The sequence below is a fragment of the Metopolophium dirhodum genome, chromosome 6 (genome assembly GCF_019925205.1).
Source record: "Metopolophium dirhodum isolate CAU chromosome 6, ASM1992520v1, whole genome shotgun sequence".
NCBI classification, from domain to species: domain Eukaryota; kingdom Metazoa; phylum Arthropoda; class Insecta; order Hemiptera; family Aphididae; genus Metopolophium; species Metopolophium dirhodum.
Window position 1 is genome coordinate 11,362,280 of NC_083565.1, and position 14,316 is coordinate 11,376,595.

The 14,316-nt window shown below is 32.0% G+C and overlaps 1 protein-coding gene across 1 annotated transcript; it reads right to left on the reverse strand.

Moving 5' to 3' along the window:
- Positions 1–39: 39 nt before the first annotated feature.
- LOC132946430 (aminopeptidase N-like) lies at positions 40–14,086 on the reverse strand. The gene is given in 16 exon segments (XM_061016427.1): positions 40–104; positions 106–1,204; positions 1,262–1,390; positions 1,467–1,634; positions 3,479–3,666; positions 4,013–4,290; positions 4,808–4,985; positions 5,115–5,295; positions 7,565–7,646; positions 7,708–7,852; positions 7,932–8,118; positions 8,196–8,495; positions 9,266–9,612; positions 9,697–9,993; positions 13,051–13,261; positions 13,539–14,086. Coding segments are annotated over 16 exon segments (3,867 nt in total). The 5' UTR covers positions 13,571–14,086; the 3' UTR covers positions 40–59.
- Between the last annotated feature and the right edge of the window lie 230 nt (positions 14,087–14,316).

The window sequence follows — 14,316 nt, forward strand, 5'->3', positions numbered from 1 at the left end:
AAACTATAATACAGTTTGTATTGTTTACTCGTGGTTTTTATTCACTCGTGTTCACTTCTCTATGTCTTTATTGTTCGTTTTAATAATTCTTTTCGATTTCTTTTTCCTGGGCGCTTCGGGTTTTCTGTCTTCGTTCGCCTCCTCGTTGGGGCTACTTACTTCGGGATGTGCCGATTCACGTGTTTCGCGGGCAAGTTTTTCATCTTCGGTCGTCACGGGCTTACTAGATTCGGCCGCCGTCGCAGCTGTGGGCTTATTAATTTCTTCGGCTTCTGGTTTAATTTCTACGGCAGCCGGTTTCTTCTCTTCGGCGGCTGGTTTGATTTCTACATCAGCCGTTTTCTTCTCATCGGTGGCTGGTTTGATTTCCACATCAGCCGTTTTCTTCTCTTCGGCGGCTGGTTTGTTTTCTACATCAGCCGTTTTCTTCTCTTCGGCGGCTGGTTTGATTTCTACATCAGCCGTTTTCTTCTCTTCGGCGTTGGCGGGTTTGATATTTTCATCGATGGCCGTTTTCTTCTCTTCGGAGGCCGGTTCGAATTTTACGGCAGCCGTTTTATTTTCTTCAGCGGCGGCTGGTTCCACTTTATCGATGGCCGTTTTTATTTCTTCAGCGGCGGGTTTTATTTGTTCAACGGCAGCCAGTGTACTTTCTTGGGCTGCTATAGTCACGGCAGGCGATGCGTTTTCGTTGGTGGCGATCACCGCTGCGGGTTCAGGTTTTTTACCCGTGTCCAACGAATGAGTTTGAATTTTGGTCACATCGACTACCACAGGTTTGTCTGCTTCCGGGGCTTTCGTTTTGGGAGGAGTAATACCTTCTTGGTTGGTCTCTTCGGTTTTTACACCGCCGACAGACTGTTTTTCTTCACTCGGCTTTATCACGTTGTTTTCGGTTCTGCTCTCTCCGGTCTTACCATGTTCTTCGTCGATCTTGTATACCCTAAGATCGCTCTTGGCTGATTTCGGTGTTATCCAGTTGGATATCACGCTTTCATATTTTTCCTTCCACGTGATCTTCTGTCTGAGTATCTCTTCTTCGAAATGTAAGACTTCCAATAATGTTGGGTTCCTGTTTTCAACGGTGTTGCCGAAATATTTTTCATAAAAACTTTGAAATATTTCGAGATCAGCTAGGCTATTTAAAGCTCGGATTCCTGCATGTAACATCGTACTCAATAACCCAACATTAGTGTCTGCATATCTAATTCATACATTACATAAATGATCACTTGTATTTTAAATGCAACATTTAACTTACTCTTGATTTAACGTTTCCCAATTGTTCCTCAAGTAATTGAATGGGTATTGACCCACCGTTGGATTATCTAAAATCGATTGCCAGATGTCGGTCAAGTCGTCGAATTTCACTTCTTCCGCTGACAATATCCTGTAACGTTTCACAATATAGAATTTATAATATATAATAATATCTGTCCGTCGTTATATTGTGCACTAGAATGTACTTTTGTAAAAATTGTGGATTTCGCGAACATGAAAAACTTTTGGCTATGGATTTTCTGTCTGGCGCCCATTTAGAACTTGTGTATTTACTCAACATAAATCTATGATCGTACTTGGTGGCATATTGCATGGCAGTACAGTAAACGGATTTACGATCGTTCGGTGCGATACTGTAACGGAAATTAACAATAAGTTAGTACGGTACCGGGTACCTACATATATGAAACATTTAGTAAACACAAAAGTTTCTTAAAGAAAATTAAGGTCTTATATAATATATATATGTCTAACATGTGTATGTGTGTGCCGTGTGTGTACCATATATATATTATGCTGCACACGTCATATAAACTTTTAAATTCCAACACATCCGCACTAAGATAATCATATAAACTTATCAATAGTAACTTTGATTTAAAGTGATTCGTGCATGAGCGTGTATGTGTGACTGTTTTAATTCATCAAAAACTACTTTTGATGATTATTTCAGGATTTTATTGTGTATTCTTATTACCTATGACTTATTTAATAAACTTGTATCATTTTAAAATCGAGGTTAAAACTTAATGGGTGCCTTTTTCATTTTTATTTAATTTTAGTTTATACTTGCCTATAGTAAATAATCACATAAACAATTCAATTATATACTCTAATAGATTTATATTATGTTACAGAGAAATTATAAAAATATAATTTATTGAGGATAAATATATTTATACAACATATTGTTGAAAAATTTGAATTTAAATGAACCTCTCATTTGGTCTTAATATTATGTATCAATAAAAATTATAATAGTATAGTATTTGTATTATTTTACACAATAGTATAGTATGTTAATTAATTTTATCTCAAACGTTTTAAAAATTAGTAATATATTTTTTATTTCACCCTCAATCTTACTTTATCTGTATTAGACCATGATGTTTGTTTGTACGTGTATAAAGTGTAGACTTTTCAGTTAATTTATTTTCATATATTTATTTATATGAAATTTTGTTAATTTTGAAAAAAAAAATAATTTATGATATCAAATTTTTTTGCATTTCAAGCCGTAATGTTTAACTCCCAAAGCACTTTTTCGAAATTAACAACGAGGCTTTTTTCTCATTTAACATATTTAGTAAAACTGCTACAAAAAATATTAATAACATTTAAATAGTGTTTGTCAAATGAATGTAATTTCTTGCAATGTGTAATGCGCTACCTAATGCATGACTTGGTTCAGATTAAATTAAAAATTAAAATGATTAAAATAAAACGCAAGTACTAGAATAGTAAATACCAACCACAACCACGTAATTTTACAATATTTTAGAAAAAGTAGATAACGGTTGATAACATTAAAATTATTTCAAATAAAAAAAATATCATTTCATTTCCATTTCTGATATTAATCTATAAATGAAAAAAAAAGATAAAAAAAAAGATCCGAAAAATTATCTCATTTCATGGTTTATTATACTTTTATTTATTTTTATTCATATTATCATGTTATTTATTGGTTTGTCGTAGTTTAGAATTAATATAAAAAATATCCATTATTCTCGTATTTTTGAGTGAATCACAAATAGATATCTTTTTAGCCTATAAACTGTCACTCACACGCAGACTGTTGAACGTCTGGGGAGGTTGGTGAAAACGAGTGGTAAATGCCTATTAATCGACAGCAAATTTTTAGAGTTCCATTATAGTAATGTATTTATAAACAAAAATCAGTTTTCGACAGTTTAAAAAAAACACATTAATACATTTTTTAAATAAACATGTTTTTTGATTCTGACCGATTTTTCGTAAGGTATTCGTTGTCATGATCACTTGTTAACAAAAACATATTATTTATGAATTATGATTCATAGGTTTTCTTTATAGAGTAAAAATATTATCTAGTAACGTGCTCTGAATTTTTTTAGATTACCTCTGGATAATTCGGCATTTATTATTTATATATACGTTTAGGTTTAACTGATAATGATAATAATACTTATGGTTATAATAATGAATGTGTAATTACGGATTTATATCCGTTGTAGTCTGCTTCCAGTCATTAAACTGTTCTCTTGCCCACCAGACACATCTTTTCAATTCGACACGTCCAGCAAAGTTTAACGTATCCATTTTGCCTAATATTTTGTCAGGTGAATCAATTGTACTGGCTTGAAACATATCATATGCTTTCTCAACCACCATTTCCATATAAACCTTCGGTTATAAATATAAAATTTAAATTAATATACAAATTAAAATAGTTAACTAAAATATTCCATTCAACAGAATGGGATTAAAATACAAATTTATTTTATTTTAATTTACTGGTCAGTTTGTGGTAAAATAATGTTTGTTGTTTATGGTTAATTAATGAAAATAACACTGAATGATGACTCGGATGACAGTGTAATGAGAATATATTAACAAGCATTTAGTTTAAAATATATTGTATTAAGTGACAATTAATAACTAAAGTGCTTTTCTAAATTTAGTTAAACAATTCAATGCATTGTAATGAATTTACGTTCATTGTGTACGCGATATACAGTAAAATACGTACCGAAAGAGAATCGTAATGTTTAGTGTTATACAACACCATCTCTATTTTATTGAATGCATTAAAAATGGCATGCCAGTATCCAGGATACGGACCTGCTTTTTGAATAACCCTTTCTAAGAATCCTAAGGCATCGCTGAATCCGATAATACCGGCAAAGGCTCCTTCGAAAATGTCTCCAACCAACTGTGCCACGGTGAACTCGTCAAATGATTTGCCATTACTTATCTCGTAAGATATTCTATCCAAGAGAGCGTCCTCGTATGCCACTCTGTAGTAACCTGAAATACGAACAATTATATTATTATAATTAATAAATTTAAATAGGTTGGTACATATTTTTTGAAGATATGCAACTTAGATGTATCAATTATCGAGATTATTGTAACGGAGATTCTTTTACTTATCGACGTTATTATGTTCCCGGTCCCTTTTTAATTACCTAATTTTGAATCATATTAACGGTATGAATTCCGTATTATTATCGTTCAGTGGCTGTGGTTGATTCCACTTAATTGTTGTTGACTTTTTTTTGCCAAACAATAATAAATTAAAATTATACAATCGAAATTGTACAACAAAATACACTCGTATACAATGTTTATCTAGCCATGTATAATGTATACATATAGTGTATACTATTGAAACATAAGAGTTTTGAGATACATATTTTATTTTATTATGTTGTTAGTTGTTACATACTTATATATACCTGACTCACCCAACCTAACCTAACCTATACATCCAACTTGATACAACCGATTATTGCCTTTATTTTTCCTATATCACTGACCTAACCTGTTTGGTGTTGGTTGGCCAATATCCACGTGCCGTTCGATGCTGAAATATATCCCGGCACTCTGGTTTCTGGATTGTTTTCCAACCACACTGTAGTGCTGTACGCTGCGCCACAAGTCAAGGTAATTGGTATTACCCAATCGTTGGAGGGTTTAAGTACGTCGTAATCGAATCGAAACTTGATGAATAAAAGTAAAACAATTATGATATTATAGTAAAAAATATACAAATACTGAAATAGTGAAATACGAAATTCTGTCGTCCGCATATTAGGTATACAAAACATAAATCTAACTCAATTTATTACTTGTTTTAGAACTAAATCGTCGCCGTCAATTTGTAATTTTATCAACGGATAGTTTTTGTTTTTCATCCATGTATTTACAATTTGCAGGACAGCAGAACTTTCTGGTAATTTCACGGATTTGTTTCTGGCATTATCATCCAACAGCGTCCAAAAACTTATTGTATCTTTATATTTGTAAATTCTAAAAATAAATATAGGTAAAATAGGTGATATAAACATATAATACTAAGTGATTTACCGGCTAAATGTGCCTTAATATGTTTCGATGCACATACCAACTATAAAAGTTGTCTATCATACAAAAAACTTTAAGAAGCGTTACGTTGATACAAAATCAAATACTAAATAACGCTTCAATTAAGGATCCAGTAATCCAATCCCTCATATTTAAAAATGAAATCGTGCGTTGGAGTAATCAGAGATTTTACCAATACCTATTTTATCCAGGAATGACAATTCCTTTCTTAAACTCTATTATCAGCGATCATTAGTCCTTACTAGTTACTACAACTATAACAGTTTTATGATTAATATTTATTTAATATTTTATTTTTAATTGAGTGCTGAATTAAATTTCCTAATGGTGTCCTCCTGAACGGCATTTAATTTGTAATAATGATAAGATACTGATAAGATGTTATTTTACGTTTTGTACGATGCAAGGTGGTATGATCATAGAACAATAGTATGATGTTTTGTTTATAAAGTTTTTGATATTTTCTGATTCAATATTTTGTAACCTCTTTGGGAACGTATCTTATCATATTATAAGCAACCAGTATGAACGTACAAACCACGAACTATGATAACAGGACTGGACACGAGATGAATATTGTAGTTATGAAATGTAGTAAACCAGCGGTACTCGGGGGGATATTTTCCTTTTAGAATTACTAGCGCCATATCATACAAATGTATAGTTCCATAAGTATCCACTAAGACAGCGCTAGTAATGCTAAAAGGAAAATACCCCCCCGAACTCCACCTGTTGAACTACATTTCGTGGTCAACCTCCTACACCTTCCAACCTTGTTGTGTCCAGTCCTGTATATCTTAGTCCGTGGTATGAACAATACAAACCGTATTCCAGTTGATAAAAGCGAAAACGCATATGTGTGTCGCTAGCACTCAAAGGCACTTAACGTTATATTATGTTGAAATCTTAATAAAAATAACCATAACACGCTACTCGATATTATTCTTTTTCAGGGAAAATCTATGTAACATTAATATGTTTTTGTTAAAAGTAACCATAAAAACAAAAACGGCTATTTTGTAAAATTGGTTAGAAAACAAAAAAAATATTTGTACCCAGCCCAAAAAATATTGACGTTAAAAAAAAACGCTTGCCAAGTCAGGGATTGGCATGTAAAGTTTCTAGATTTTTAATTTTTAGAAATTTATTAACTGATATCACACCCAAGCGGTATAACAATTTGAATCCAGAAAAATGTCGGTGTGAACAGCCCCACAAATAATCATTTTCATTTTGTGAGATAGATCTCTGAAACCGGAGAGCAGATTTCGTTGTTTGGGGTCTTGTTAGATTCATATTGGTTAGGAAAAGTGCAGTAAAGGTTTTCAGAACTTTATCTTTAATAGTTAATTCACTACAGAACATTAAAAAAAATAAAAACAAATTTTATTGGGCATTTTTTATGTTTTTCAGCTTTACAACTTTGTAGTGAATTAACGATTGGAGATAAAGTTCTAAAAATCTTCACTGCACTTCTCCTAGCCAATCTGAATCTAACAAGACCCCAAACAACAAAATACGATCTCCAGTTTCGGAAATCTACCTCGCTAAATGAAAATCTATTGAAAAATAATTATTTTTTTATCTGTGAAAAATTAAATAATTTTAAAAAAAAATTTTTAATTTCACATTTTGTATCTACTTCATAATCCCTTTTTAATGAGTTATCAACCAACTTTCTAGCTATTATAGTTTAGGAAAAAAGTTAAAAAAATATGAATTTTGGGACTGTTCACGCCGACGTTTTTATGGATTCAAGTAGTTATACCGCTTGGGTATGATATAAAATCTCTCTCATTAATATTTTATATTAAAGCTAGCTAAATTACCTACTCATCATTACTGAGTTACATTTTTATTATTTTCCTACCTAACACAAATTCTTGAAGTTTTCAAAATTCAGACTTTTTTCATTTCAACTAACATACTTACTTGATTAAAAATCAAGAAAGTAAATTGTATATAGGTATCATTTTAATGAAATTTAAAAATGTTATTTTTTTTTTTTACTGTTTATACTATTATTGCCGTGTATTTATTAATTTTTAACATGGATAGCTAACGTTAATTCATAAAGGCGTTTCAATATGTATTGAAATTTGCTATTATGATGGTTTTAATATAAACAAAGTATTTTAAAATTTGATTAAAATTAAAATTATTGATCATATAATATTTTATTAACTTAACTTACTCCGTGTGTATAAATTCTCTAAGGGTTTGTTTAAAAATATTTTCGGTAAATGTATTGTTCAGCATCCGCAATATTGATGTACCTGAAAATACATTTTTGAATATGATATTTTCAAAGCATTCGACTATAATCACATAATATACCTTTTACAGAATTTATGTATTTATATATTTCTGTGTGATGTTCATGGATAGCCAGTGGCTCTGAATTTATCCAACTGTCGTAAAACATAACTGGTTGAATCGTGTCCAGAGGAAATCTAGTTCCGAAATTCCAAGAAGGTTTGATCTTAAAATGATTACAGCAGGTACATTAAATACAATACAACATTACGCTTGTGAAATATTTTATAACTGTTTAGCCTTACGTGATCGATGTTCACTATTTTAAGAAAATTCACGATAGCTTCGTTCAACCATTTGTCCTCATTACTTCCTCGATCAAGCCCTCGTAATGGCATAAGCCATTGTCGGATGACGTGTGCGACCATCAACTCAACAGATTTTTGGTACTCGATGATCGATGATTTATGTATGGTACCTAAAATTGAATCTCTAAAAATATACAACAATATACATGTAATTTATACATTGAATATAATCATAGTTTGATCAATTTTAATTTAACAAACTTAATCATGATTAAGCCTGGACTTTCAGCTGTAGTCATGACCTCACTAGGGACGACCACTATATCAAGTTTGTTGGTCGGAAAATTGGTTGCCAAATAAGACGTCATGAAATCCAACGTTTTTGGTACTACGTCTGTGATGATTTCAATTGAATCAGTAGAATCGGGGCTCCATACTGTCAGTTCTAATGAACCGTCTGTTGGTATAGGATTAGACTTGAAGTTTGACATAAACAATCCTAAAGAGTCTGGTCTGATAAGTCCGGTTTTCTCGAAATGATCTACGAATAGATTGTCATTGCTGTAACATGATTCACCAAATTTTTTTTATCTATTTTTTTTAAACAATGTGTCAAACAGTATTTTACACAGTTTTATCGGATATTTTTCTTCTACAGTGAGTACCGCTTAACGTGATCACATTGGTTCAGGCCATTTTGATTCTATTAACCAGTTGATTTCATAAAACATCTTTTTTTTCAATATAATATTTGATTTGGGATTTTGATTTTTGATTCCAATGAACGGTTGATTCTATAAAGCAATGATATAAAGCGGAACTCACTGTATTTATATCATTATCATACCCAGTCAAAATAAATATTAATACCTACCTACTTAGTGTGATTTTATGATAGATCCTATGATCCCCATGACCTTTTTATCAATTTTCAAGAGCTGATAATCATAAATTATACAGTGAATTCCGCTTAATATGATCACTGCTTTATAGAATCAATCGTTCATTGGAATAAAAAATCAAAATCCCAAATCAAATATTATATTGAAAAAAAAGATGCTTTATGAAATCAACTGGTTAATAGAATCAAAATGGCCTGAACCAATGTGATCACATTAAGCGGTACTCACTGTATTTTTTAAATCACATAGTGCATGTTAAAAAATCAGCCGTATCCCCACCCTTGAACAATTATTAGACCGCCGCTCCACTGCGCTAACGTTGTAGAAATAAAATTATGGTGAGTATAAATGATAAAATGTATAGAACAACATTTTTTGGTTTTCGTTTTCAACAATAGATCATTGTATACAATATTTGATTGCACTTACTATGGTTCCGTTGCTCTAACTTTGGTGTTAAAAATAACACTAGTGTCCTTGCTTCTGACCACGCTCATTTCGAAAATGGCTTTGTGCTTAGGATTATCCACGCAGGGCATTAAATGTCTCGCCTTGCGAGGAGCTAACTTCGTGGCCACATACCATTGGTTTTTGACGGCTTCCTTGTTATCGAAAACTACCTTAAAAAATCCTCCTTCGGGATTCTGGCCGATGGTGCCCGTGAAGTTCACGAACAAACTGTAGTAATGTCCAGATTTAAGAGTTTCGCCGACGGTCACCGTCAGTGTCTCCTGGCTTTCGTCTACCTCGGTGTTGAGCTCGTATTTGGAATCGTCCTGAAACGTCGTCGCAGTCAAAATAAATAATTGTTATCGGACATATTTACGTTAAAATCGGTTCGTAAATCGTAGTGCACTTACTTTAAGGACTTGTTCGGTCGGTGTGTCCATGCTCAGTCTGCGCTTTAACATTGTGTCGCCGTCGATTTTCAAAAGTCCCACGTGCAAGCTAATAACGGACGTATCGGTCTTGGGCCGGAAAATTACTTCCACTCTGCCGCTGTAATCTACGTCGTGTTTGGAAACCGTCCCATCGGCGGCATACAACTTCGGGTCCAAAAAAACCTTGTAACTCTCTGGCTCGACGGCCAAAAATGGTATTTGGCTGTCCGCAACGCCCGAGTCAGCCTTCTTTACGAACGAATCACGATATATGTACTAAATAATGACAATATTAACCCTATCAATGTACGTGTTTTGTTTTGTGAATGCCACACAGGACTTTACAACTTATCAACATTATTCTTACGTGTCTTATTTTAAAATCAAGAACTGTATTTATGATCTTTTATGATCTTCCAAAAGTTTCTGAGCGTAAATAAAAAATATATTATTCAACAAAACGTACAAATTAATAGAACTGTCAAATTTTTATTATAAATAGTTTTTTTTATGAAGGAGGAGATCTGGGTATTAAATTATAATTTAAAATATTTTATTATTATTATTATCAATGTACTAAGATTACTAATACATAGGTTATTAAAACTATTTATAATAGTAGTAACACATTTAAAAACCCATTAGGTTATTACATTAATTAATATGATAATTTTACGTATTTTATAATACAAAATATAATAATAAATTAAAAATTAATAAAATTTTCCATACATTTAACAATGTCTATTTAATTTCTCACATCTAAAATCAATTTAGGTGTTTACGAATAGGTATAACTATAAGTTATAGGTTAAACACATCTTAAAGGCAGAACGACTTGTATCATTATGTAGTTTATTAGGCTTTTTTTCTTTATGGATTTGTAGTTAAATGGTGTCTGGTGATACCTAGTTACTAATTAAATTAATAATTAAGTAGGTACGAAAACAATTATGTAATAAACCGGATAACAAATAAGTTTAAATGATCAAATATATGATTGAGACGTCTGTAGAGGTGGGTATATATTGTTATTAAATGTTCAATAACAAATTAGTAAGTGTGTTTTATAATTATTTAAAATAGGTGTTCGAATTATGTCTTAATTTGTGTATAAAATGCAAAATATGAACAGTTAAAATGCCCAAGTAATAATGTTGTTATGTTATGTCTTGTAGAATAGCTTATAACATTCACACAACAAATTCGATTCAATTTTAATTGATATAATATTCGGTAACATACTAACATCAGTGATGTTCTCATCAGATTCATTGATGGCAGTGGTGGATCTAGGAGTTGTTTTATGGTGGGTGCTATGTTGATAATAAAGCTCCTAAAGTACATATCATCAAAAACAAAACCTCGGGGTAAAATCAAATTTAACCTATTTTTTGGAAATAGCTTACAATTAATACGTTTAGTTTCAAGTAATACCAGAAATCTAAGTATAGGTGATTTATTGTAAAAAAAAAGTTCAATATACGGAATAGTGGGTGCTTCAGAACCTAAGAACCCCCCTCCTTAATCCACCACTGGTTTAGGGTGGATACTCAGAAAAATTTAAATTCATTTCAAGTAAAAAGTTTAGGGTGCTAAAAAAAACAGGTCTTTTATATGTTATTACCTGCATTAATAATTCATCCAGACCATGACATTAGTAAAATAAAGGAAAAATGTTAATAATAACAAACAAATTTTCATTTTTGTTATTTTTATTTATTTTAAAAATAATTGTTCCTGCCTACCTATAAATAAATATATTAAATATATATTATTTTTAAATTTTTTTTTAAATAAAGACATGAATCGCCTATGAACATTTTTTTTCGCAAATTCATCGAGACTAGAGAGTATACATAGAGTAGGTACGCACTATAATATGGAAACACCACAGGTCAAAATTATTATAGGTTATAATATTATTTATTTATTTGGTAAGTTGAAGATAATATTTTGATGTTTTAACTATGTTTTATAATGTTTGTATCTGCATTATGTACATTTTGTTTCAATACCTTATTTAAGTTTTGTTCACAATCGATGAACAATTTTTAATTTATTATAGATACATTAAGCACGTAATAACTCATAGGTTTATAATGTGTACAAAAATATATTCTAAAAAAAAGAAACTGTTTAGTCTAATATCACACAAAATGTGCGACTGTGAAATTTACTACATTTTAGTATTATAAGTAGGTCAGGTATACTGACTAAGTATCAATTATTAATCAATACGGTTTAATAAACCGGTTTATTTGTAAATTTAGATTTTCATTGACAAAGTAAAATTATAACTATATAGTTTGTTATTATATTAGATATTTAATTTAGGAGTTGTTAAAGCTTATAAATTAAAGTTTAACAATATAAATTAAAATTATTGTTATTTTACAACTGTGTGTTAGATACGGTACCTAGGTACGGAATGAAATGTTCGTGAATAGAAATTAAAGGACAATACGACATGATAATTTTGATAAATATATCTCCGATGATTTGTACTCAGAGTTTGTCTTAAGTCCAGGGACTGTAACCTTTTGAATTTATCGGTATCGGTTCCGGTACCGATTCTCCAAAAATAAAATAACGATTCCGCTTCGGTTTTGATTCTTTGATGAAAACAAATAAAGCTACCGGTTCCAAATAATTTAGGTTCTGGTTTCAGATAATTTCGGTACTCAAAAGTATTATAATTTTAAATTATTATCCGGAATGCGGGTGTAATTGTTAGAGATATAATATAAGAAAACTCTTAATATAATCATACATAGATTATACACAAAACCGTAATACCTTTAAATCATGATAGATAAAATAATTTTATTTTTGAACCTATAAAAGTACCTTTTTAATTTAAAAATTCCGGTTCGGTTCCGGTACTTTAATATATTAGAATAAAGGTATCGGTTCCGGTTCCAGTTTTTAATATTTTAAAGGTTTCTGTTCCAGAACCGGTTCTTTTGGGTTCGGTTCCAGTTCCCGGTTTTAACGGGATTCACGAAGAAAATTGTAATATATTTTAATGGAAAAACTATACTTGTGTGTTTTTATAAAATAATTAGCCATGGCTTGTATGATTATCAATAATTTCAATCAAGAGTAAGTTCTAATATAGAATAAAAACATGGTCCGCTGACATTCATCGTGATAATAACTATGTGTGTTAGTGAACCGATTCGGTTAGACGATCACTGTCGTGAGACGGTCATAATATAATATATCGTAAGCAAGACTATAACACTGTACGGAAATAATTTTAACGAACGTAAGACCGTCGCGGTCGAACGCGATGTGTGTCCGAGTTCTCGCGGCCCGTTTCCGATTTACCTGTCTCAATTGCCGTTCGGCCGTGTACCGTCCGAGAAACGCCGAGAACGCGGTCAACAGGAAAACGATGATGACCAGCAACACGAGCTTGGTCCGGTTGAGGAACACTCCGCCCTCGCGGTCATACTCGATCTCGTTGAACGTGGTCACGCCGTCGGGTATGTTGTGGCCCCGGTGCCGGGCCTGCAGCGTGGACATCCTGAGCGTTTCGCTGTCCCGCCGTCACCGGAAACAATAATGTCAATGTTATGAACGCGATATTAATTCGCGGGAATCAATTTTTAGCGAACACCATGCGTAGAGCATGTTTTGTCGTCGTCGTCGTGTCGCCGTGGTTGTCTCGTTTCGAGATGTTATATTATGATATTAATATTACGGGCGATCGAAAAGGAAAAAAATGCACGAACAAAACAGCAGCAAAAAAGATAATGGACAATATTATTATCTAAAACACGATATTACGATATAGGCGCGAGGGCCGTACTTACGCGTTGTTGGGATCGTGTCTGCGAGACGCCATGTACGCTGTATGTATTGTTGTTGACGTTGCCTATTATTATTATTATTATTATTATTTTCCCTTTTTTTTTTTTTCGTATAGGTATTATTGTTATTTTTTTTTTTTCAAGTCCGATGACTAAACGACGGCGGCGTGTGCTTGCGTGCGTTTGCGCGAGGAGGGGGGCGGCTTTTTGGGTTATCTCCACTCGCGGCTGCCGCCGACCCTATATTGTGCGAAACACATTTGTTAAACACCGGCTGTATTTAAACAGTGCAATGCCTATAGAACTATACGGTATATTGTTTACAGAAAATATTATTATAAAAGTAACATTATATATATATATATATGTACATAATATTATATTGTAGTTGCATGTAGGACGTAGGTATACATTTTTTTTTTTGCATATACCTACCTTTTAACAGTTGAATTTGTAATTATAATTATTATCACTTGCCGGCTAAAGCTCCGTGGCCTACGTTTTTCGTCTTATTTTTACGTTCGGCGTTATCGCACAATACTTTCTTATACTGAAAGATTCACCAACCATTGAACCATGCTCATCCCAAATGTTTCCTTTCATTATAGGTAATAGTACCTATGCATTTATACAAATTATCCAGAAAATTGGACTTTGTAAGTATACTCAAAATATTTGGTTCTGTCTATACCATTTAAGGAGCGTCTTGTTGTGTACAGTAATAAAAACTTATTTTTTTCGAACTTGAGTGTATAGTGGAATTACTATTTTTTTTTTAACT